General features: G+C 36.7%; 1 protein-coding gene across 1 annotated transcript in view; it reads left to right on the top strand.

Annotated features, from left to right (window-relative positions):
• The window catches only part of MACC1 (MET transcriptional regulator MACC1), a 31,505-nt gene extending 8,360 nt beyond the window's left edge, over nucleotides 1–23,145 (top strand). Inside the window, exons 2-5 of the mRNA XM_068674149.1 lie at nucleotides 9,666–9,780; nucleotides 12,067–14,105; nucleotides 16,639–16,827; nucleotides 21,376–23,145. Coding sequence (XP_068530250.1) covers nucleotides 9,666–9,780; nucleotides 12,067–14,105; nucleotides 16,639–16,827; nucleotides 21,376–21,591 — 2,559 coding nt within the window. The 3' untranslated portion in view covers nucleotides 21,592–23,145. The remainder of the gene's footprint in view (nucleotides 1–9,665; nucleotides 9,781–12,066; nucleotides 14,106–16,638; nucleotides 16,828–21,375) is intronic.
• Nucleotides 23,146–24,105: the final 960 nt, after the last annotated feature.

Below are 24,105 nucleotides of genomic sequence, written 5' to 3'. Positions count from 1 at the left end.
ATTTGGAAGATGTTGCTGCATAGGCTGAATCCTCCGAATTAACACATGGCAGATACCTTTAGCTTCCCAAATAAGAAAGTCAAATACTAGAAAACTATTAAACTGAAATCTGGGCCACAGGTTTGTTCCACTTGTAACCTTATACCTGTTTTCTTTCTGTGTGAAGCAAATGTTACTCTAGTGTTACTGACCAGACTGAAACTGGCCAGTTAAAGGAACTTCAGCTCCATGAAGGCAGTGACCCCACACTAAATGGCCTGTGCTGGTGCCTGTAGGGCCTCTGAAGCCTGGGCTAAGCATTCCTTCTGATCTGCTGTAGCCAATGTATGAAATGTTATTGGCAATTTCTCCCAGCAGGCAGAAATTGGCCTCCCCTTCTGGAAGAAGAGTATCTGACAAGCCTCAACACTTGGCAGTATATAAGAATTATCTATTAAAGTAATATTTGTGAAACTAATGCAGCTTTGCATGATGTTTAAATATCTCTGGGTAAATATCCCAGTAGTCCCAGATCAATTTTCTACAACTTTTTTTTTGGTAATAGCCCATAGAGCTAGAACCAGTGGAGATTGGAGGTAGGGTGCCTGTAGCAGCCTGAATGGTAGGGCTGTTAGAACGAGACAGCTGGAGCTGTGTTGTTGTTTCTGAGGGTGAATAGAGTCAATAAGAGGTCAAAGGCAACATAGGAATGCCTGGGCGAGAATGGGGGACTTTTTCTATTTGAATAGTTTCAGAGGTCAGCCAGCTGTCTGTGAGAACCTCAGGAATGGTTTCTGCCATTCCTGAGGACTTCATTGTTCTTTACGTGTTTTCAGTGGGTAACCTTACCTGCAGCTAAAAATAGTTTATGTTCTTTTTCCTGGATGGGAAACCTACCTGTACACTGAGGTATTGTATCCATGCTAAGGGTATGTATCACAAAAGGGAGAACTGCTGGGAAAGACACTGCCGTACAGTGGAGAGAATGAAGGTGGATATAGAACATAGGGACAGGAGGAAGAGGAGAACTGGAACAACAATCTCACACAATGTTTGTTCTCACTTTTTCTCTTTGAAGTATGACTTTGTTACCACTGCATAAACATAGATGAGATTGGATGTGCTATTCTAACAAGCAGTAAGAAAAGTCCCTCTTCTCAATACAGAGGAGCAGAGAATTCAGCCAATGATCTTGTAAAGCAACAAGATTTAAGAACTAAATTTTGACAAGTAAGAGCATGGAATTTATTGGGAGCTTGTTGTCTCAAATCTCCTTCAATTCAACTGTTTCCTTAGAGTAACATCCATGTAGACCTGTATATCCATGTAGATACTGTAGAGTGATTTTTACATATAATAGAATTGCTTCTATTCCAGATTATAAAACTACTAGCAATGTTAGAAGCAGCCCTTCCTCTGTTTTCTTATGTAGCACTTAATTCTTCACCTGAAATATGTAGTCTGCTGTGATCAGAGATAGATTATTAAATGGGATCTGATATTATGTGTATTATGTGGCAATTTATCTTCCTCGGCCTTTTTTTTTTTTCCTGGATCATTACCACTTCAGAGTCTATCTGGTTCTATTATTGCATATTAATCATATTATTTCAGTAGAAGTATGACGTTTTTAACAGTACTGTTGATAAGAAGTAGTTAAGGGTACAATTTAGATTCAAATGTCCTTTATTAGTAGAGAAAATACCCATTTAAACATAAATTGCTTTACATTTAAAAACTAAGATTACTTAAGAAGTTTTTATTTCTTTCTTTTTCTTTTTTTTTTTTTTTTTTTTTTTTTAATTCTTGTGAAGTGCATGTATAATTTTTATGTAAAGCAAGAGTCTGCAATATAATAGGAGGTACTGGGTTTGGCTTTTTAGAGAACAGAGTATGTTTTTATGAATTCCCCTCCCTTCTTCCCTTCAAAATTGACATTTCAGCAAACAATGTCAAAAGTAACTTCAAAATATTGGCAGGTGTAACATAATGGACAGCTCAGCCAGTTACTAGCAACACAGGCACAGATGTTTTAAATGAAATGACATCTTACTGACAGAGAAAGTTCTAGCCAAGCTTTGGAAACTATAATTGCCATAAAAAGCAACAAAGAAAATGTGAGCTTTCTGCAGTATACCTTGGAAAGTATCACAGTGATTAAGACTCCATCTTAAATGCTTGCTTCAGTATGTTTCTATAGTGCCAAGGACTATCAAGTTCTTCAGTCAAAGATCAATATGTGAAAAACAGGCTTTTTTTTTTTTTTTTTTTCCTTAATATATATATAATCACAATCTGTCAAGAATATTATTTGTTCTATCACATATTCTTGTCTCTATTATGTGGTCAGAAGTAAAGCAAAATATAATTTGTGGTTGTGCTGAAGAATGATTATGTTTATGGTTATTAACTTTTTAAGCTAGCCTCTAATGACAGCCAGAAGGGTCCTTGCCAAATGGATTTATGTTCTTCTACCATGTTTAATACAGTCATTTTCTTGATATGGGTAGCTGTTTTAGTCATTTGTTTCCACATTGTGCTTCTTCCATCATTTCTATTCTCTATGTATCAATCTCCCTTCATATTTCTTGGGAGAACCAGAAGTGTATTACTTGATTTCCTCCCCTGCCCCATCTGCAGGCACTCACCTCAATTTCCATAAACCAGAACACCAGAGAAAAGGTATTTCATACATGCCTAGATACGAAACTGAATTTATTTTGAGGTTCACATTGCTTGTTTTGCCTGTACAACCTTTTGCTGTCCAAAATAAAGTATCAACATGTACCCAGACAGGTACAGCAGGCAATCAAGTTTCACAGCTGAAAGTTCAAGATTGGGTCCTGGCACAGTGTCAGCCACATTGCTTTGTTGTATCAATTTTAGGTTGGAGTAGAAAAACCACATACAATCTTTGCAACCTACCCAGCTGATACAGGTGCTTAACATCAATTGTTAATGTTAATTATAATTATAATATTAACTTAAAAAGCATTGTGAGTGAGTAAGATGGTGACCCTTCTCTGCAGGTGGATTCCTTGGTGCTTTGACTTAATGCCATGAAGAAACCATAATGTTTGTAGGGTTGCCCTTATCACATTGATGGTCCAAATGGGATATATTTAAATGTTGAAAGTCAAAAGGATTTTTTCCCCTGCCTGTGCTCAGTCCTTAAGTTAAAGAGTAATTACTTCTGTGAAACATGTAACTCAGTGAATTCCAGTTCACAACTTGACCTAGGTTTTATTTTCTGGGAATTGTTATCCTTAACTTTTTTTATGAGTGACTAGTGGATGTGCTGTTTTCTCTGTAAAACTGTAAGAGGGTTAAACAGCAAGACGCTACCAAAATTCAGTCTTTGGGATAGAGAAAGCTTCTCTCTCTCTCTATTTTATTTATTTATTTATTTATTTTTAAGAAATCTTCTTTATTACTCTTGAAGTCAACCATGAGATTGTAAATCATTCACTACTGTTAATGTTATTGCTGCCCCTCTTTCCTCCTTTCCCCAGCTGCTTCCTGCCCTCAAAGACCACAGTTTATATCAGTTTGTATCAGTCCCTTTGCAAATTGTCTTTTGCCACTACTGGGCACAGGCAGGAGCCTTTTCTTACTGAAAGCATAATAAACACTATGAAGGAAAGTTAGGAGTGCTGCTTAAACAGAGCTAATGTGAGGTTTTCTGAGGTAATCCTGAGGTTTCATCTTCACTGACAGGTGAGTTGATCAGTTAACTACCCAGTGTAATTTCTGCTTGCAGCTTGGATAGGAGGAAAGGTCTTATTTATTAGAAAGAGAATAAAGTAGGGGAAAAATACTCAATATAATGAGCGTTTTGGAGGTATCTTGTACTTACAAACCTTGTCAAAAATTGTCAAGTATCTACGACTGCTTTCACAGTACCTCCAATACTTCCTTGCTTCCCATGTATGTATGACTCAAGGCTTCCACAGTATGTATGTTTGTATATGGTTAGTGAGAATCCATTGTGGTTTTAAAAATTATTATTGGTCTTAAAAGCTCTCAAGAAGTAGTAAGAAAATGAGTTTAAAGAACAATTAAGGTAATAAGCTTGCCAAGTTGGTTGCTCTGTTCAGCAAAAAGAAGAAACCTTACAACTTATGAAGCTGGAACTTAAAGGGCATCCTTATTTTCCATTTTCAGTACTTTAAAAAGTTACTTAGTGATGCAGATGGAAGGCAACATTTATTTTTTTTTTTCCCTAATGTTGAAGAGAAACCTTACTATATTTCAAAGCAGCAGCTGGAACCCAAAACACAACATGAAGGATTATGTGTGTTTTTTGAGGCTTCTGGAAAGCAGTGTTCCCAAATGTGACATTTATAATCAAAAATAAATACCATAGCCCTTATGCTTACTACAAACAATTTTAGAAGTGTAGATGTGTGGGAGGAAAGAAAGGGTACTTCTCTTGTGCAGAGAGTGTAGTCATTTCTGTTTGCATAGTATTCTCCAAACTGGCTGTAAAGCAATGAGTCTTACATGTAGGTAGCACAGAGCTAAGCAGAGGTTATAAAAAGCCACTGGTGAAGTTGTGGAAATCTAATGAGAGAATTACCCACTTCAGGTCACATTTTTATATTGAGCTAAGACTACTAGCCCTACCCTTTAAAAGGTAGGTCAGAGTATTACAAACAGTTATTACACTACTTACAAGCATCTCTATAGAGAGATGTTTTGGTCTATAGAAACCTTAAACCCTGAGTTCAGAAAGGAAGGTGAGCAGATCTACAGTACCCACAAAGTGATACGTTTCCAGAACTTTGAAAAAGTAGATACCAAATAGTCAACTATTTAAAACTGTAATAAATTAGTACATATATCAATTAAAATCACCTCACTATCATTATAGACAAAGTGACAAGTAAGGGGATTGCACTAAAGCACAGATGTTGCTGTTAAGTATCAGTAGGATAGGTAACACAGGACTGAGAGCTCTTTAGCTGGAACATTAAAAACCACTTCTGTCTCAGTTCAAAAGAGATATGGATGCAATCCTTAACTGTTTCACATGCAGCAAGTTAACAGAGTCAAAGACTTTATCACTTCAACTGAAAGCTTTGTATGCTGTTCTGTACTACCATTGGCCACTATCGTATCACAGTCGAGCTCTGTTACCAGAGATTGGTAAACTCGTATCTAACATCCTGTCTCCAATCTCTGAGCTGCATAAAGCTCTTTCAGATCATGAAAAACAAGGGTCTGTTATAAAAATGTCCCATTACTGTAACTGATGTTTAGTTAGGAACATGTTAATTTGCTGAGAACAGGCAGTTTTAGACTTGATGATGTGTAGGCCCTTTTGAAACCATCTCTCTTCTTTGTAATTGCTTTCTCTTTATAAATCCTTTGCTTCCCTGCATCTAATGGAATTTAAATAATTCAGTATACTCAGTATTTGGTCAGGTCAGGAACACTGTATTTAATCTTTTGATGAATAAACCTTGCTTCCTTTTCGGAAGGAAACTTGTATGTTTAATAACTCAACCCGTATACCTAGCAAGTCATCTTTCCACATGACAGCTGAGTGAGCCTTAGGAATGAAGCACATCTCTATCACCTGCTTGTGTTGCTTGTCCTGTCTCTGCAAATGCCAAAGCTTCATCCTCTGGATACAAAGGCCATGAATCATTGTGAATAATCACATGGCTGGGTATCAGTTTATGTGTAAGTCCACAGGGTGACACTGCCAAGGCAGAGCTCTGCTGTTAATACAGCCTGCTCTTGAAGAGGGGCAAACAGGGCTAAGGTTGAATGAAAGGCATATCGCTAGTGTCTTGCTCTGGGATGTTGATCCTTTAAAAACACAAAGGAATGTGTTTGGTTTTGAGGACAGAGGCAGTGGGGAAGTGTTTGCTTTTAGGCTTTTTTGTTTTCTTCCTTAGCACTATTTAAAGCACAGCAGGACATGTTTTCATTCGCACAGACTCTGGGAGTAGGAGGAGAAGGGGGGTAGTGCACTCAAGTTTTAAAAGACCTGGAAGACATTTCCAGAGGCATTGCATGCTGCAATAATGCAGTTTGCAGCAAATCTGTCTCCTGTTTTTTTCTGAAAATTTAACTGTTCTACTTGCAACTATCTTCTCCCCCTAATATGTTTTTTTTCTTCCTCCGTGACCATGATGCAGCTTTTTGCCAGAAGTACTGTGGGTCCTGCTTTCCCTGCTCCTATGGGTCACGCAATGCACTCCAAGCTTTAACAGCAGATTGCACCTAGCAAGCTATTTCTTGCCCTCATACAGAAAAATGCCATGTCTCTCAGCAGTCACTCAGGTTCACTCACTGGTCACCTCCATAGCTGATCTCTTTCCAATCTGTTCACTTCTTTGTTTCCTGCTTGTTTCATGCTGTGAGCTTACATAATATCAGTCAAAAAATTCTCTGTACGATTAAGTACTTGTCAGGTTACATCTTTCTTATTTAGTAGCTACAGCAAATTAAAAGCTTAGCTTCCCTTTCTTCCTGTACATAATTCCCTATTTTCCACAGCAAAAGGGTTTCATACCTTTCCCCTTCACTCTCGCTCAGCATGGCTTTCTATCCCACATGCATTAATCTCTCCTCTCTTGTGGGTAATCATTCTTCTGTATTTGCCCAGGTAAATTCCTAATTAACAGGGCTGCCCCATCAAAAGTTTCAGATAGGGTGCTATATTTGTCATAGAATTTAACCATGGAAAAAAGGGGGAATATTAGATTTTTCTTATTGTATAGGTGTTGTACAAAGGCATTGGGGATTTAAGCATTTCCAGAACTAAGGCTGGAACATGGAGTAGACAGGATCCAGCCTGCAGTCAGATTGTGTAACTGTGTTCAGGAGGCACATTGCCCCGTACCCCACAGCATGGGTACAGCTTGTCCTCAGCATTTCCAACATCCCTTGGCATTCTGACAAAACGTGGTCATCTTTTTGCACAGAAACATCTATGTTGTCCCCCTTCCCTCCTCCTCTTCCTGGCTGGTCTGAAGATGTGCCTAAACCAAAGGGTCTCCCTCATCATGCTCAAATACCAAGGAATGCTTTCTTGAGGGGGAGGAGGGTGGTGGTGGTTATTTTTGAATGTGGTTTTCCTTTTCAGTATCCCCCTCTTCTGTCCTTGTGCCAGGCTAGTGCTAAAGGTTTTAAGGAGTTCCCAGAAGGAACTTTTAGGAAATAGCTTATTCTTTTTGCTGAAATTCATAGCTTGTATAAAACTTCTATATGCAATTTTGTTGTCATGTCTCTGTCAATATACTCCCACTGTGTGAGAGATTTGTTTTTCTTTTTCATTTTCTCTCCCTCCCCCTTCCCTTAGGGTTTCCTATTTTAGCTTTTCTGCAGCTACTTGCACTGTTGTGTGCTCTTTCCTCATCTTTACTTACTGCCTCCCACGTCTCAGAGTTACTGAAATACTTGTGCTTTTTATTAACTATTTAAAGAATTTTTCTTAGATTAATATGTCAGTTGATCAATAAATAATCAGTCAGGGATTAGTGCTGGCAACACATACACTCATACTGTAAGAAGTAGACTTTCTTTTTGTACACTTAACTGGGAGTTTAGACTATGGTTACCTTACACTGGTGATTAAATAACCCTAATCTGTGATGTAGAAGTCTGAAAATCTTGCATGTTAATATATGTTCAGTTCTTCAAACTTTGAGTTGCAGCTGCAATGCAAAACAATTTCTCTGTAATAATGAATATACATTATCAAAGATACTGCTATTTACCACAGATGGAAGGAGCAGTGACATTTTTATAGAGGTGTGGGATGTCAGATGTTGGGATGACAGTGTAGGTTGGGATGAAGGAGGCATCTTCGGTTCCAGTTTGGCGTTGGTACAGCATTAATAACAGAAGCTGCAAACTATTAGTCTTGGATGCTAGCTTTCACTACCATCTGAAATCAGATCTTCTAAGGCCAGAGGCTGAGGTTTCTGGCAACAGGGGAACCTGAAAGTCCTTACTACCCTACAACAGCAAAACTGCTGGGTAACTTTCAGCCTTAGCCTGATGTCAGCCTTGCATCATGCCTGAGTACAAATCCACATCTGAACAGATTGCCATTTGCTGAATGTAGCCCTTGTGGTAAGAATAAAAAGTACCAATTTACATCTGTAGTGCAGAAAAAAATCATGTCTTCAACTATCACCCTGTATGCAATGGAGACAGTCAGCTAGCTTCCAGTTTCTCATTCAGTAATGCTTTGATATAATGCATGCTTCCTTTTTCCCATAAGTCACCTACTAAAATTGTAACTGAAAATTCTTTTTTCTTGCTGCCACAGAAAAATCAAGCCTAATACATTTTTATTTTTTTTTTAGTTTACTCAGATCTTGATTATTAAAATTAAATTAGGCTGCAGTTGCTGCTGAAGAAGTGGCAGTTTGCAATACTTCAGACTCCTGAACAAAGCTAGCTTTTCTATCCTGTGGATACACCACAGAATTGTGACTTTGTGACTTCCCCCCATTTTTATTTTTTTTTAATAATAATAAAAAAAAGCTTTAAATCCATGTCTTCATGTATTTATTGGCAATCATCCCGTACTACCACACTACGTATAAGGATAGTCAGAGCTTTCTGGCAAAGTCATTAAGTGATCTTGGCTTATAACACAGATTTAATGAGCTCTCCTGTACAAAGAGGTCTAGAAGACTATATTTCCTCCAGCTTCTGCTGTTAGGATGCAGTAACTTTGGCACATAGGATACCCAACACTCCTTCAAAGGCCTGCAATTCATCTTCCTGGGCAGCTGAAAACAGCAATAAGCAGTAGTACCTGTAAATGTTCATTTCCCTGTCACCTTAGAGGAATGTCCCTAATGCCCTGCCTTTGTGAGGGGTTTGCTCTTGGCTCTTTTTTTTTGTTTTAACCACAGCACCTGGTTTACAGCTCTCATGTGGCTATATGCAAATGATGTCAAAATCAAACAGAACTTCTTGTAACCAGAAGAGAAGAGGAGAGACCTGAGCATCCTCTATTAGGTTGTTGCTGTGCTGGAATGCACCCCTTGGTAGTGTGTTTTAAGTCTAACGTGTACAGACTAACAGGAAAATCTGAACTGATGTTCACTCAGGGAAGAGCATAGGAAGAATAATAAAGAAGAAGAGGTCAGAAATATTTTATATCAATTGACAGAGGAAGGAATGGACCTAGATCTTCCCCTTCTAATTCCCTTTTTCAGATAAGGTTGGCTAGAAACTTTGGATGTTTATTTGACCCGATGATCTGCGTGGCCTAATTTAGGTGTTCCTGCTCTGTCAGAGGGATTGGACTAGATGATCTTTCAAGGTCCTTTCCAAACCCTAACATTCTGTGATTTTATTGATATATTAAGTTTTTATTCAAGACATTCAGAATGGAAGATATTGTATAACTGTCTTAGTTCCAACTGCAAGACATTTAGTTGTGTGACATACTGGACTTTGCCAGGGTCTGGGATACTGCATTGTACTATGGCTGTTGCATCTGGTATTTTTGCTGTAAGTAGTAAGACTCACTTGGGATTATGATGTTCTTGGGCAGACTTCATAAATTCAGTCTTATACCATAACTTCACTTAGGATATTTTTTTTTTTTTCATTTATCCCATCACAGGAGCAAAGCTCAACTATTCATCAGTTTCTCCTTTTTCAAGTTACATATTTGCTAATATTTTATACATTTAACTGTTTCCTAGGAGGAAAACACTTCCAGTAGTGGAGCAGCTTCCCTCCATAACTCAGAGATTCCTCGGAGCAGGTCAGAAGGGACTTTGATTGATGTGGATGACCGGACGCCTTCAGCCACCTACAGTATGTATCTTCTGTTATTTTCTTTACTAAGGCTTTCCACCTAATGTCTGTACTTCTGCAAAGTTCCTGATAGTGTAAAGAGTTACCGCTATTCTGTAAACCCCTGCAAAACAGAGGGTGGCTTTTTTGTTTGCTTGTATTATTTTTGTTTTGCACTACCCAGACCATCATGGATGTCCCTGGAATCAGAGTGCAAGGAGTTGTCAAAAAGCCGCCTAGGAGAAACTTGACAGCATAAGACAAGTCCCCTGTTATAATAAATGTGGGTCAGGCAGGTTGGGAGGAATTGCTGGAACCATTAACCTTACATGGATAAATTCTATTTATATGTTTGTTATTTAGGGTTTATTTAGGGTATGTTTGTTATCCAAGCTCCTTTCATTTAAGGTTTCTTTAAAATACCAGAAATCTGGCAAGATAACTTTGGAGTTAGTACTGGTTAAAAACTTGACTTTTAGCCTGTAGAAAATTGTGTTGAATGTCAGCTGAGTTAATCTGAGTTAAAACAAAGGTGACTTTAATCTCATTGAATCTCATTGTTAGCCAAAAAGTTAAGAGAACGTTCCCCTTCACAAGATAGAACTTCTCTTAGCTTTTGTTCAGTAGCAGATGTAAGAGTGAGTCTGGCACTTGCTGTGCAATCTGGGGAGTAGAAATTACTTCCTTGCTAACATATAGCACCTCAGTAACCTGTACTGTTACCTTGGCATGAGAAAAGAATCCGGCCTAATGATTTGGGCTCTGTCAGAGTTTTCAGCTCAGACTTTCTGTGGAAACATACCCTTTAGAAAGGGGAAGGCTGGAGTGTTTTTATTTTATTTTTATTTTTTAATACATATGTATTTATAGAATGTTATTTTGGGGATTATTTAATTTATTTTCTAATAAAAGATTCTACTGTAATAGCAACACAATGCAGGGAAAGCTTTTGGACATTGGGCAGAAATTAAAAGACTTTTCAGCTGGCCATTGAGCAGTCTGGTGTTCCTGGCCAAGCCCAGGTCAAGAGCTATCCCCAGGCTCACTCATCCCACCAACAGCATTCCAGATAAATTCCATTTTGGTTCTTCTCACTCAGGATTTTTCTGGAACTGTAGAAAAAATAATCACTGTTTGGGCTTTTTTGTCACAGTTCATGAAAAATTGGAAATGAGAAGTACAAATGCTTCAGAATTTTTTTATTTTTTTTTGGTTGAGTGCACTGTCATTCCTACATTTGAGCAGTAATTAATAACTTTGGAGAAGGTGGAAGCTATTTTGGGTAGTGTAATAGTGAAAGATGTAAGTATGCTGAATGAATAGCAGTGCTGTCTTTCCCCACTCACTTTAAAATTATTTGTAAGGATGTAGGAAGAAGGGATGCTATAGAATAATAATGGCAAACTGTTAGTCACAGAAAACTTTAGCATAAAAGGTTTCAAACGCTGTTTGTTGCAGGAGGTATGAGTCTTAACCTATAAACCAGCTTCTGGGAACTGTTATTACTATAGACTTGAGACATCTTATATTCACAACAAATAGACGTTGTTAATGATGAGTATTTTTATTAGAAGCCATATTTAAATATTACTTGTATCCTTATTTGCTTATTTAAGTGCAATGTCAAAAACTAATAGCCACAAAAACATTTCTCTCAATTTCAAATTGTGCAGTTCATAAATTATACTAATGAATTTTTAAAAGGAAAGATAGTGTAACAAATTCCATTAAGACTGAAATGAATTGTAATAGTGCTGTTATCAATTAAATGCATGTGCAGTACCATGAAAGGGAATCCTGAATAACACATTTATCTGTAGTGTCTACAGTGTTCAAAAAATGAAACAGTAGTTGTTTAATCTTTGCATAGAGAAAAAAAAAAAAAAGAAAAAATAAAAAAGAAGGAAATAAATACATGAAATTTTGTAACAGGCCAAAGATTACTGAAATGTAAGGGTTTAAAGCTTATGGTACCTTAGTATACTTGATGCCAATTAATAGTTCTAGGAGTTGGTAATGATCAGCACCTTGCAGATGATGCTTTACATCCTTCAACAGTAATTCAGTTGCACACTTTATTTATTATTAACAAAATTTTTAATGTTGCTTAGAAATCAATATTGATGCTCTTTAAAGGCCTGAAGAAGAAATATATAAATCTTTTCTATAACAACTTGATCTGTGTGCATTTTAGGGGGATAAATTTAGTTTCCTGTCATCAATTTAATAGAGTATTGGTTAGAAATGAATGAAATGTGTCAAGTTTCTGTGATTTAGGAAATACTTCTGTTTCTTTCTTTTAAACAGATGTCAATGAAAGTAAATTGGATTTGGATATTGACTGGTCTGACCTCTTAAAACATGCCCATGTTGTTTCCAAGACCAATCCTTTCTGGAATGAATTGTCAGCCTCCAACCCTTTTGTACATGACATAGCTGCTTCCAATAGAAATGAAAATAATAAATACCTTTCTGTATTGAAAGAAAAACCCTATTTGTTCTCTAAAGTTTCTAGCAATAGGGATTCTTTGGCTTCCTCAGGTGACGAGCTAGATATAGACTGTCTTCTAAGAAAGACCTCAGCAAGAAGATCTGGACGATCCAAGAGTGTTTCTGACTTCTTGGATATTATTGATAACCGAAGATTTAATCCTTGCAAGACAATACCTCAAAAAACTATACCTTCAGACATTACATGTCTTCAAAATGACCGTGAAGCCTACAAGATGGCTTGGTTGAATCACCGACAGCTGACTCGGTCTTGCCTAGATTTAGAAGCTATGAGCCATAGTCCTGGATGGGCACAGACGCAAGCTACTGACATTCATATAGTTTGTAAACTGAACCATGAAGGGGGTTCAGTTCATCTACCTGACTCTGATATCAATGTTCACATCCCTGTGGGTCATGTATTACCTGGAGAATTCCAAGAAGTTGGTTTAAGGGCTATTCTTAATCCTCCCTCGTCATTTAACAATGAGTTGTCTAGCACTGTAAGTCCTCTGATAGAACTCACGCTGAGCAACCTCAACACGAAAGAAGCTATTTTCCTGGAGGTGAAAGTTGCAGCTCAAGTGAAGAATGATCCTCTCAGCCAGGTTATGAGTGATATCGTGTGTTTTTTTAGTTTCAATAAAGAAGGACCTTTTAAGAAACTGGGGAATTGCTACACTTATCAAGATACCGTACAAGTGAAACTAACGGACCTAAGTCATGTGATGTACGCAGTGATTGCAGTCCAGGCAAACAAGCTCCAGCCTCCAGCCACTAATGTCTGGGATTATGTGCATAGAACTGTCTCAGTTGGAATTTATGGTCCCAAATATATTCATCCATCTTTTACAGCAGTTTTTGCAGTGTTTGGTCATAACTACATTCCAGGGAAACTTACAATTTGTGATATAAAAAAGGGGGGGAAAAATATGCCTCCTGTTGTGTTTCAGCTGTGGGGAAAACATACATTTCTGCTGGAAAAGCCCCAGGATCTAAACATTTCTTTGGTATCCTGTGATCCAGATTTTGAGGTAAAGATGGAAGACCAAAGCAAAAATATTAAAGAGGAGGAACTGAAAACTGGTGAAATGGTCCGACACCAATTCCTGTTTTCCATGCTAGGATGCAGGGAGATGCATTTCTTTGTTTTTCTTGTTCAGATTAAAGTCTTAAGAAGTAGCCAAGTAATGCAGTTCCATGTTACAACCCCTGATCCAGCTCCAAAATTAAGTGGAATTATCACTAGGCCAAAACATTTACAAAAACGCAAAGAAATCAAGTCTGCACCTTTATTTTTAATACCAACAGTTAAATACCCAAAGTTTCAAGACAAAATTTTAAATGTTAATACTTATGGAGTGGCTTTGAAAACTGTGTTACGTCAAAATAAGATTGACTATTTGTTAGAATATTTTAAAGGGGATACAATAGCACTTCTTGGTGAAGATAAAGTAAAAGCCATCGGACAAACTAAAATAAAGGAGTGGTATGTAGGAGTTCTCAGAAAAAAGGTTGGTCTGGTACATTGCAAAAACATAAAAGTGATTTCTAAAGAGCAAGCTATGGACACTACTGACAGTGAGCTAACAACCAGGAGTCTTGTTGAACAAATCGTATTGCCATTTAAAAAACTGACTTATATCTACTCAGTAGTTTTATCTACAGTGTCAGAGAGTGTTTATGACTGGAGAGCTTTGTCTGACGTGCTAGGATATTCACATATGTCTTTGGATGACTTTAATGAGGCACATGGCAATAAAGAATCGGACAGAGTTGCACATGTTGTGAAGAGGCTAAAGGAAGACTGCCATGCTAACAAAAAAAAGAGACTATTCCTTTATGAGCTCATTATTGTAAGTATTGCATGAACTAACTTGGTTATTGGGAATATATTGCCAACAGGCTACTCAATGTATGAACAACAAAATGTCATTCTGTACCTTTACAGGATTCTTTATAAACCCTAACATATTACTAAAACTTGCAGATACCTATAGGTGGAAAGTACATCTAGATTCTCATGAAAAATAATACTATGATCAGTTCATTCTAAATAGCATCCTGTAAGAGTTCCAGGAGGTTCATGTGTGATTACTTATATACATATTTATACATATATACATGTGTGTGTATATATATAAGGCCAGGTTTGAAATATACACACAAACACACACACATATATATACATGTAATTGAAATAGTTGTCTTTCATCATGGAAGTCATGATCATGGTAAACTGTTTCCCTGAGTTGCTTCCAATCCCAATTGGAAGCAATTAGCAACCATGTAGTTTGGGAACTCTATTATTAGTATGCCTGCTGTAATATGCATGTCTAAGATTGCGTTATGTTTTTAAAGCAGGCAAATCATGACCCACCTGTTGAAGACAACATTTTCTTTCTATACATGACAACTTCATAGTTAATGTTGTAGCTACCTAAGGACAGTAATAAAAGTATTTTAACACTTATTTTCATGGGCCTCAGTTACAAGCCAAAGAACAACTTCTACATGATGCAGTACTGCTACATGTAAATTATGTGATTTACTCCTGTGTGCTTTCAGGTAATTGGTTGCATTTTAAAGCATATTATTTTGCCTTCAAATAATTAACATATTTAATAATAAAATAAATAATAATTTAAATATTGAAAATTTACTCATGAAGCTGCGTGCACACTAATTTGGAATTCAGGATTACTCAATTCTGTCCTTGGCTCTGCCTGAAAGTGTTCTAGTATATTTAGGGACAAAAGAAAATTAAGTTTTTCATTCAAAGATGAAGTGTGTGTAAACAAAAAATGTGTGTTTAAAAATTCATATTTTAAAAATACGTGAATTCAGCCTTTCATCTGAAACCTTTTGACTGTCCCTGTGAATTGCAAACCTCAACAGGGTGTGCTTCTCATAACTAGTTTGTTCTCTTTGAAGTGTTGACAGCAATTTCAGCAAAAAGATTCAGACAATTTTGGCAGCAGTGGTGGCTTACACAATTCCTAACTCTGCACTAAATGAAATAAAACTGAACAAGTACAAAGTACAGTTTAGCTTGCTGTCTCCAAAGGGCGGGAGCAGCTAAAAATGAAAATGACCCAAACTTTTGATTGAATATGATGATATGAAGGGGTCACACCAGAACAGGCAAAAAGTGGAGTTCAATTAGATTAACAAGATTTTTTTTTTTTTTTCAGATGTATATGATTATGAGCTATGAAATACAAAAACAATTCCCTGTTTTTCTAAAGCTAGACTTAAAGACTTATCTTTTATGTTACTTGTTGATAGAATTTACTGGTTAGTTATTTTTATTAATTTCCTGTTTTCACGTCTAATAAGGTTCTTGGTTCTCATCAGATCAAAGACAAACTGAACAGCTTGGTGTACACTTTGCTGAAGTGTAAAGTGATTTGGTACTGTACACTATAGTCTGCTTCTTGCTAGCTACTTCTGTATTTTATTCTAGACAGGCAGTAGCATGAGAGTTTCGGATCCATATTCAGTATTTTCTAATTAATTAAGTTATATTAGACATCTTGCATACCAAAAATTCTACTGTTTGCAATGAGGATTTTTATTTATTTATTTATTTATTTTGACTAAATGTTACAGATGTCTATTTTGTAGAGAAATGCTTGATATTTTCTTGAAAATCTGGAAACTAAGGAGTTTTTCTGGGTTTGGTCTTGCACTGAAAAGTCAATATTTACAGTGGAACATACTGTTCTTAATTTGAGGAAAAGAAAATGAAAAAAAAAATACCACCTATTTACCTATTTTCTTATTAGCTCTTGTGTAAGCAAATAATAAAGGACAATGCAATATATCTTCATTTCAGGGCTTCACTGCTGGAAACACTTTAATTTGTTTGTTCTTAGAAGATCATTTAGCATACAGGAATGAAAATTTTAATGCTTGTGTTTCTGTGAAATGGTCAGCAAATTATTGCTTATGTGGGGAGAGTAAATCAGAGGGTACTGGCCATTGTAATCAATGATTTTCTGGAAAAGTAAACTAAGGATCATACCTTCATATAAGAGTGCTCTAATTTCATTTTTAAGTTCCATGTCATTCTTTAAGAAGCTCAGTTTGATGTCCCAGATATTTTTGCTGAAGAAAAATATTTTTCCTTTAGGATCCTTGAGCTTGGCAGCACCCATGCAACACTGGAATGCTGAAGCAGATGAATGCCAGTCTATTTTTTTTTTTTTCTTAAGCTTATGGGCAGTTTTCCTATGAAATTATTGACAATACCTTTTGGGGAAAGTAAAACCTGAGGAGGGGAAGCTATTCTGTCTGCTTAAAATTGCAGAGTAGTGGAAACAAATTATAATGATGTTTGTAGGAAATTCCTTGGTGAAGGAACACTAATGAAAATGATTGTTGCAGGCACTTTTGAAAATAGATTGCCAGGGATTAGTGGCACGTCTTACCCAGGACACCATCATTTTGACTTCAGCTGTGAAGCTTGGCAAATACTGGCGGGAGCTCGCAGAGAAACTAGCCCGACTCACAAAGCAGCAAATAGAGGCTTATGAGGTACCCCACCAAGGAAAAAGTGGAGCAGTAGCTCTAGAGGTAAGGCTCTGGTGTAAAGCAGTGTATGTGCTTGCTCCTCAAATGTAGGCAATGACCTTTCTTCTTCCTTGCTATGTGTAGAAGAAACGTTTTTCCATTCTGTGTTTGTGTCAGATTTGTCACCTTTTAACTCAGGCAAGACAAACTCTGACACCACTTCCACCTCTGCCCTATTATATGAACCTGACAAACCCTCTTTTAATTGCCATGCAGTTCATGCTAGTTACCCTCCTTTGTAAAGCATTCTGGTTAAACAGAAGTATGACTTCTGAATAAAAAGTTGTCCTCTCAGATGTATTTTAGTGTGTACACATTTAAGAAGAAATTCAGGTACATAAATATATCTCTAGTGCTATCTGAAGGTGCTCAGAGGTACCCATGGCATCCATGCAATGTGACAGAGATGTCACAAGACTTAGGTTGGGCTTACACTTATGCTTCTCAGTTAAGGGCCAACCTGTGCTCCTGACACATCTTTGCCTGGGCATCCAACTTGCTTCCTATATTTCTCTACTTTAACACCAAAGCAATGGGATCCACTGTTGGAACTGATCCAGAACTGTGGGATCCACAGAGTTGTGTGCCAATGACTACTAGGCCTCAGACTAGGTTTTATCCTGAGCATCCTCTTTTTGAGTGTTCCTGAATGACACTCACAAATGGACCTTTCTGTTTAGCTTTTGCATTGACTCTCCCTTTGCCTCTACTATCTATTCCCTCATTATTGCAAATAATGCACAATATCGAGCCTGAAATCCTTTCCTCTAAAATCTCAGTACCTAATGAATGGCTTCAATTTCCCATTCATACCTGCACGACAACTTGGGATTAATTTTTTATTTCCATTTTCTTTCCCTGTAGCTGATTCTCCCTGTTCTCTGACAGGGAATTTTCCTTTCTGCAGTATGAATCCACTGAGTCTTTCATCTCAATTCTGTCTGCCTTATGATTGCTATCAAGAGATTTCTGCTCTGATCATGAACCTCTTACTCCCTTTAAATGCCTCTCCCCACCTCCAGTCCAATGTTTGACCATAACTCCAAGCATTCCTATATAACACTCCGCATTTCCTGCAAAACAATCATTACTGTTTGCAAACACTTCCTACTCGTATGATCTTACTTTCCTCTTTGAGCTATTTCATATGCTCTTGTTGTTTTTGCTTGTTTTCTTGCTTGCTTTTTTGTTTCTCCAGTTGTTATGGGTACATTACTTGTGCATGGATGCACCTTACTCTTTTTTTTCCTAATAAAACTCTCAGTTCCAGCATACCCTAGTCTGCTACTCTTTTGTGAAAACAAATAAACAAAAACCACCTCATTATTAGCTATGTCTGTCTGCACAGGTGTGAGTTTAAAGCATACCAGGTTTCTAGCACTAGTATCTCACACGAAAAATCAGCATCCTCACTGTCCTGTGAATCTAAGCTTTAATTTCAGTGCTTTCTACTGACCTTTGAAACTTCTCAGTGATCTAGTGAATTGAACCTCTGTACACAGAAAACAATCCTCTGCTTATAAAATTACATGTATATTGTTCAGCAGGAGTGCCTATGTGGGAAGTAAAATGAACGTAGCTAATGCAGTGTAAATTCATACCTGTGTGGGCAAGCCCCCAGTGTTGTTAGAAGACTAACATTAGTCTGACTACTTGTTTCAGACTGATTGGCGATCATTGCATTTGCATAGCAGCTATAAAACAAACCCGATTAAAATCACCTTATCCTAGCCTGGAATTTTCTAATGGAAATATTTCTTGTTGATAGTAGTCGGTGCGCGAGTGGGAAACTAAGCAAAGATGAAAGAGTAATAAGTTTTGACTAATGATTGACTATTGTCTGAAAACATGAACCAATTATTTACTCATCAAGGACTATTCTACCATCAAAAGGATTGATTGGTCAAAAAATGTTTTTCTGAATATTTTACTTGGTGGGAGAAATCTTTTCTCTGATGATTGCAGAGGCAACTTGAGGTGCATACACTTGGTGCCTAGCTTTTGAAGTGCTTTTCATCAGTAAATTCCAAATCACTTTACTGAGGATGTACGTATCATTATTACCTACTCAGCAGAGGTAGAGGGAGAAGAGGGAAAGTGCAGGCATGTAGCTGAAGCAATGACTTGCCCAGCATACTGCAGTGATTTAATAGTTTGCCTAAAAATCTCCTTTGACAAAATTCAGGGATGTCAAACACAATACACTTCAGCCATTACATTTAGAGTATGCAGATGTCGAGAAGGACCTACCTCAGATCTTCAGTATTAGTTATGTATGATGAGAATGTAGATTACTGCTGCCTTAAATGGTCATCATCACTGATGACCAATTCATAAAGCTTTTAGTTATCTATTTGTTGTTTTAGGGAGGGGGGAAAAAAAAAGTGCTAGAGATGAAGAAAACAAGGTTTTTATTTTAAAGATTTCAGTTGCTTGTCTTAGTGTCAGTCTGACCTTCAGTGTAAGTCAAAGAATAGCATCTTTTAATATTCCCTGTTTTTTCACATACTAGTGAAGATGATCAAACAGAAGGTTATACCATAATCCTTCAAATAGCCTGGTTCAACAGGAATATAAGGAAAGGAAGCAGGAGGCAGAGAAAAGCACAGCCAGCAGTAATGTATCAGGAAATCCTAGCTTCTCTTGTTGGATACCTTGTTTATCAAGCTAGAAATAGGAATAAAGAAACTTTCTGATCTCAGCATAAATGCAAACATGGTGAAATGCTTTATTTCACTAAAATAAGTTGTAATATCAAGTATTTACAGTAGTACATTACAAACTTTTCTTCTTCTCAAAGTAACATCTGATGAAAGGATTAATCTTTTTCCATTTCTTCTCACAAGACACTAAGTGACTTTTCTTCCATCCTTTTGTAACCTTATGGTTATGAATTAAGACTGACTTGCTTAAAGTCTGCAGTAAGCATGGTTCATTTGGGATAAATAGTGATATCCTTCTCCCCTCTAGAGCTAAAATGGCAGATTTCATTCAAAGCCTGGGCACTTTCATATGGTTTAAACTAAAGGCAGATACCAGACTAATCAGATTTGAGATATGCTATGGAGGAGATGAGTTGTATGAGTTTTTCCATTTGAGGATGCGGGAGAAAGGCAGCAGAAAATGAGGGAGATGTTGACAAAAACTACAGTAGAATGAATCTTGCAATAAGTTCTTAGCCCAAATGTGGAGAAAAGATCAGCATCATGGTCAAAGAAATTTTCTCCAGCTACTTAAATCTTCTAGAGATCAAACAAATAGAGCTCAAATCAAGGAAGCAGAGCTTTATGTTTTTTTCATTTCTAAATTCACAGAATTATACTCAAAAATAACCATTTTTATTCTGAACCATTAAAACAGCTTTTTCATTATATATATATTTTCATTATATATATATATATAAGTTAAATCTTGTAGAATTAAGAGGCTTTCTGATCACATCTGTGTGCATACATACATGTGTGCATATCTGTTCATGTGTTTTCATGCATGAGTGTATTTCTTTTAAAGCAGTATATGATAGTACCATTTAGGTAGGAAAGTGAAAGATTTCTTCACCTTTATGCATCATCCATGCAATTGTTAACACAATTGCTGTTTGCTAAACCTCTACGGCCAATGAGGAGTAGGGAACTAGTCACCCAAGTTAAATTTGCAAAAGCAGCAGCTGGAAAAACAATCTTTCTGTTTGTAAACAGAAGAAACTTACTCTCCACATCAGCAATTTGAAGGATGTAAGTCTAGCTTGGTATCTGAATCATGCTGTCATAGCTTCATTAATATAACTTGGCAAATGACAAATTATATATGGGAAGTATATGCTCCATATTTGTTTGACATAAAATAATTAAACGTATTATAATTTGCAAAAAGGAACAGTGGTAACCTGTTTTTTATTTCCTTCATTTGTACCAGAATACTTTACATTGAATGTAATTTTAAGATTATTATAAAAACTTCTCATTCCACTGTTCCTGGAATGTTTTTGTTTGTATCTGTTTTGTTTTGTTTTAATAGATGGATCCTTTTGCTGATGTTATCAGAAAATATTTTTGTAAAGAAAAGAAGTATGTTTGAAAGGTCCTGACTAAGTTATACAGCAGGGGGACAGTGGGATCTTAATAAGACAAAGTGGGTCTTTAACTACCAAAAGCAAAGTGAAACTCCAAATAGGAAAACTGCTGCTGGGTGTGTGAATTGCAAAAATGATCAAGTGTTTTCCTTCTACCCCTATGCTTTGAGTTTTACTTTCAGACACAGATATATTCTGACTTGGTGATAATCATCTGAATGAAGATTTTTTCTTTCCCTTATTTACCTCTCTGAGAATTAAAGACTTTCATTTAAATGAAGTACATAAGGTTACCAGAGTGCTTTTGTTTTTGTTTGTTTTTAAATGAATATGCCTTATGTGATAAAGCATTTCAGTGTAGCTAGGGATCAAATATTTTTTTTTTTTCTTTTCTCTCTTACTTTTCCTCTATTGGAGAGATTTAGCTAAATAATTAGATTTCTGCTAATAAACCTTATCATTTCTTCCTTTATTTGCAGATGATGTGGAAACCTGCATATGACTTTCTCTACACATGGGCTGCCCATTATGGAGACAGTTACAGGGATGTCTTACAAGACCTGCAGTCAGCCTTGGATAAAATGAAAAACCCAGTAACAAAACAGTGGCGAGAGTTAACCGGAACATTGATTCTTGTGAATTGCATGGAAGTATTAAGGGCAAGTGCTTTCTCCAAAATCGAGGAAGAAGAGTAGACTTCCAAGTATGGTTTTGGAAATTCTCCTGGAAACTGTACGGTTATTTGTGTTTCATCGATGGTTCCAGAACAGGGCAAAATGAAGTCTGTTTTACCTGCGGTGATGTTGAGTATAGGCCCGTTCTCAACTACAGCTACCTGAGATTAACAGAGCTTGCTAAAAACTATAAAGGAAATAGGAGAAGAGTGGGGGAATAAACTGGTGAAGTCAATAAAAATGGCTGGAATTCCACAGGCCACTTTCTACAAGGAACTATTTCTGATTGCACCGATTTCTAAGCGGAGATCAGTTGTAGAAACAGAACCATGCACAGATAAGTGTAGCTGATGGGGCCTAGAAACCTAGGCACCTAGAAACATTATTTTCAGGGACATTAAAATTTGAATATTTAATAAGTTTTAATTGATGTCCAAAGCCCTCATCTATAAGACCAGTGGCTTCAGGGTAGCCTTGAAAGAACTTTAGAGTGCTTTGTCCTCAACTGGGGCAAAATCCGTCTTGTCCCAAAACAGGAATTCAAGTTATTTAATATGAAGTACTGGCTTGGTATGTACAGAAAGGTTGTAGACAGTTAATACCATCTTCTGATTTATCATTCTTTTCTATATTTTCTATTATTTTTTTTCTAAAATAGGAACTAAAAAAAAATAATAGTTAACTGGGGTGCCTTTAGATTACTTTTTTTTTTTTTTTTTTTTTTTTTAATGCAGCGATTAATTCTCATTAGTCATATGCTCTAAAAAGAACCCTGCTTGGATACAAACAATAAAAATCTTGTAATTACTAGTGTTTTTTTTTTTTTTTTTTTTTTTTTATCAAAGTAGAAAATACAGGTTGAATAATCACTACAGGCTAACCAGACATTTTATTTTTATTTTTTTTTAACATAAGCTTTTAAATAGATATTTAGTTAAGTGGTAGCTCCAAAAAAAGCTAAATTCCTTTTGACTATCTTTGATCAACATATATTCAGAAGCATCAGCACATACTCATGAGAAGCAGTTGAAAAGAAAAATTGTGTTCTGTTGTCACTTACAGTTGACAAGACAAAGCCAAATTCTTTCTGGAGTACCACAAACTAGTAGCATTACAGTCCAGAACCTGTGCTTCTGCTCTTAGATGGCATCTACTAAGAAGGAAGTTTTAGTGACTCTAAAAACAAATAGTACATGTAAAAAAAAAAATTCCCCTCCTCTTTCCTCCAACCTGCTTTCCTTTCTACTTTCACTAAATTTTCCCAAAGTACGCATGGCTCAGGAGGAGCCATGAGCAGAAGAGCTCACTCACCAAAAGACCCTTAAGTGTCAGGGCATGACTGAATTAGCATGCATGGAAGTCATTTGGCTTCAGTGGACTTGCTCCTGATTTGCAACCGCGTGAGGGATTCAGCCTACAGAACATAATTTTCTGCTGATCAATGAAACCTGGAGAACAAAGATGAAGATTATCAGAGATTTTTGTTGTTTCAGGTGCTAGCACCTATTTTATACTATGTCCTTTGTAGTTTTAAAAAGTGCTGCAAAGTAAATATAAAACAACATTCTCTTGTTATCTTGTGCTCCTGTGCAGACACCAGCTGTTCTCTCTTGCTTGCAGTAATGAAGCTCCCCAAAGGGGAGAAAGTATCTGTTGGCTTCCTCTGTCATGTTGCTGAGTGAGGAAAAGGTGCATACTGGCTCCCTTTAAAGTAGTCTTCTTTAAAGGTAAAATGCTAAATTGAAATATTAAAGCTATATATTAAAAAAAAAAAAAAAATTAATTAAAATATATATATATGAATTCTTTAAAATAAAATAACATTCACAACCTAGGGACATTTTTTTTTTTTTTTTTTTTTTGGTAGATTTCCCAGATTTAGTCTTTAGGCTTGCTTCTTTCATTGCTGTGAAACAACAGCAAAATTGTTTTTGCCCAGAACAAGAGTTGAATTTGGCCTGGTAGATTTAGCAAATATTGACTTAGTGAGTCAGTGTTCTCCTTAGCTTGCAGCATTATGCAACTGGTCTTGCAAGTATATTTCTTTAAAAGGGAATTTATATCTGTCCATAGTCGTGCTGTACTCCAGGGTCTGTACTGTAGGATTTTGTTGCTAATTGCTCTCCCCATTTCTGCTTTAAGTTTCTGCTCATATGAATGAAATGTGCACTCGTGCAATATTCTGTTTACTTTAGCAGCCCACACTGGATACATTAAAAAAAAAAAAAAAAAAGGTATTAAAACCCCATATTTTATTTAGTGCTCTAGTATTCAAAACCACAAAATGCCAGCTGAGAGTGGAAGCAGCTGCACTCAGCAGCAGCACACAGCGAGGAGCACATGGCTTTGGTAAACACACTCTGTTCTTGACCTTTTCTCCTTTCCTCCCACCCTGTCAAGAGAGAACAGCTTTCCCATGAGCCTGCACACATACCTTCTTGGGTTTCTGCAAAGCAGGGTGAGATTAACAACTCTTTGAGAGGAGACAAGGAAAAATACCCTGGTCTCCACCTTAAATGACCCTCTGCTTTCAGT

This window comes from Anas acuta, chromosome 2 (assembly GCF_963932015.1).
Source record: "Anas acuta chromosome 2, bAnaAcu1.1, whole genome shotgun sequence".
Taxonomy (NCBI): domain Eukaryota; kingdom Metazoa; phylum Chordata; class Aves; order Anseriformes; family Anatidae; genus Anas; species Anas acuta.
This window is presented reverse-complemented; position numbering and strand designations above follow the sequence as displayed.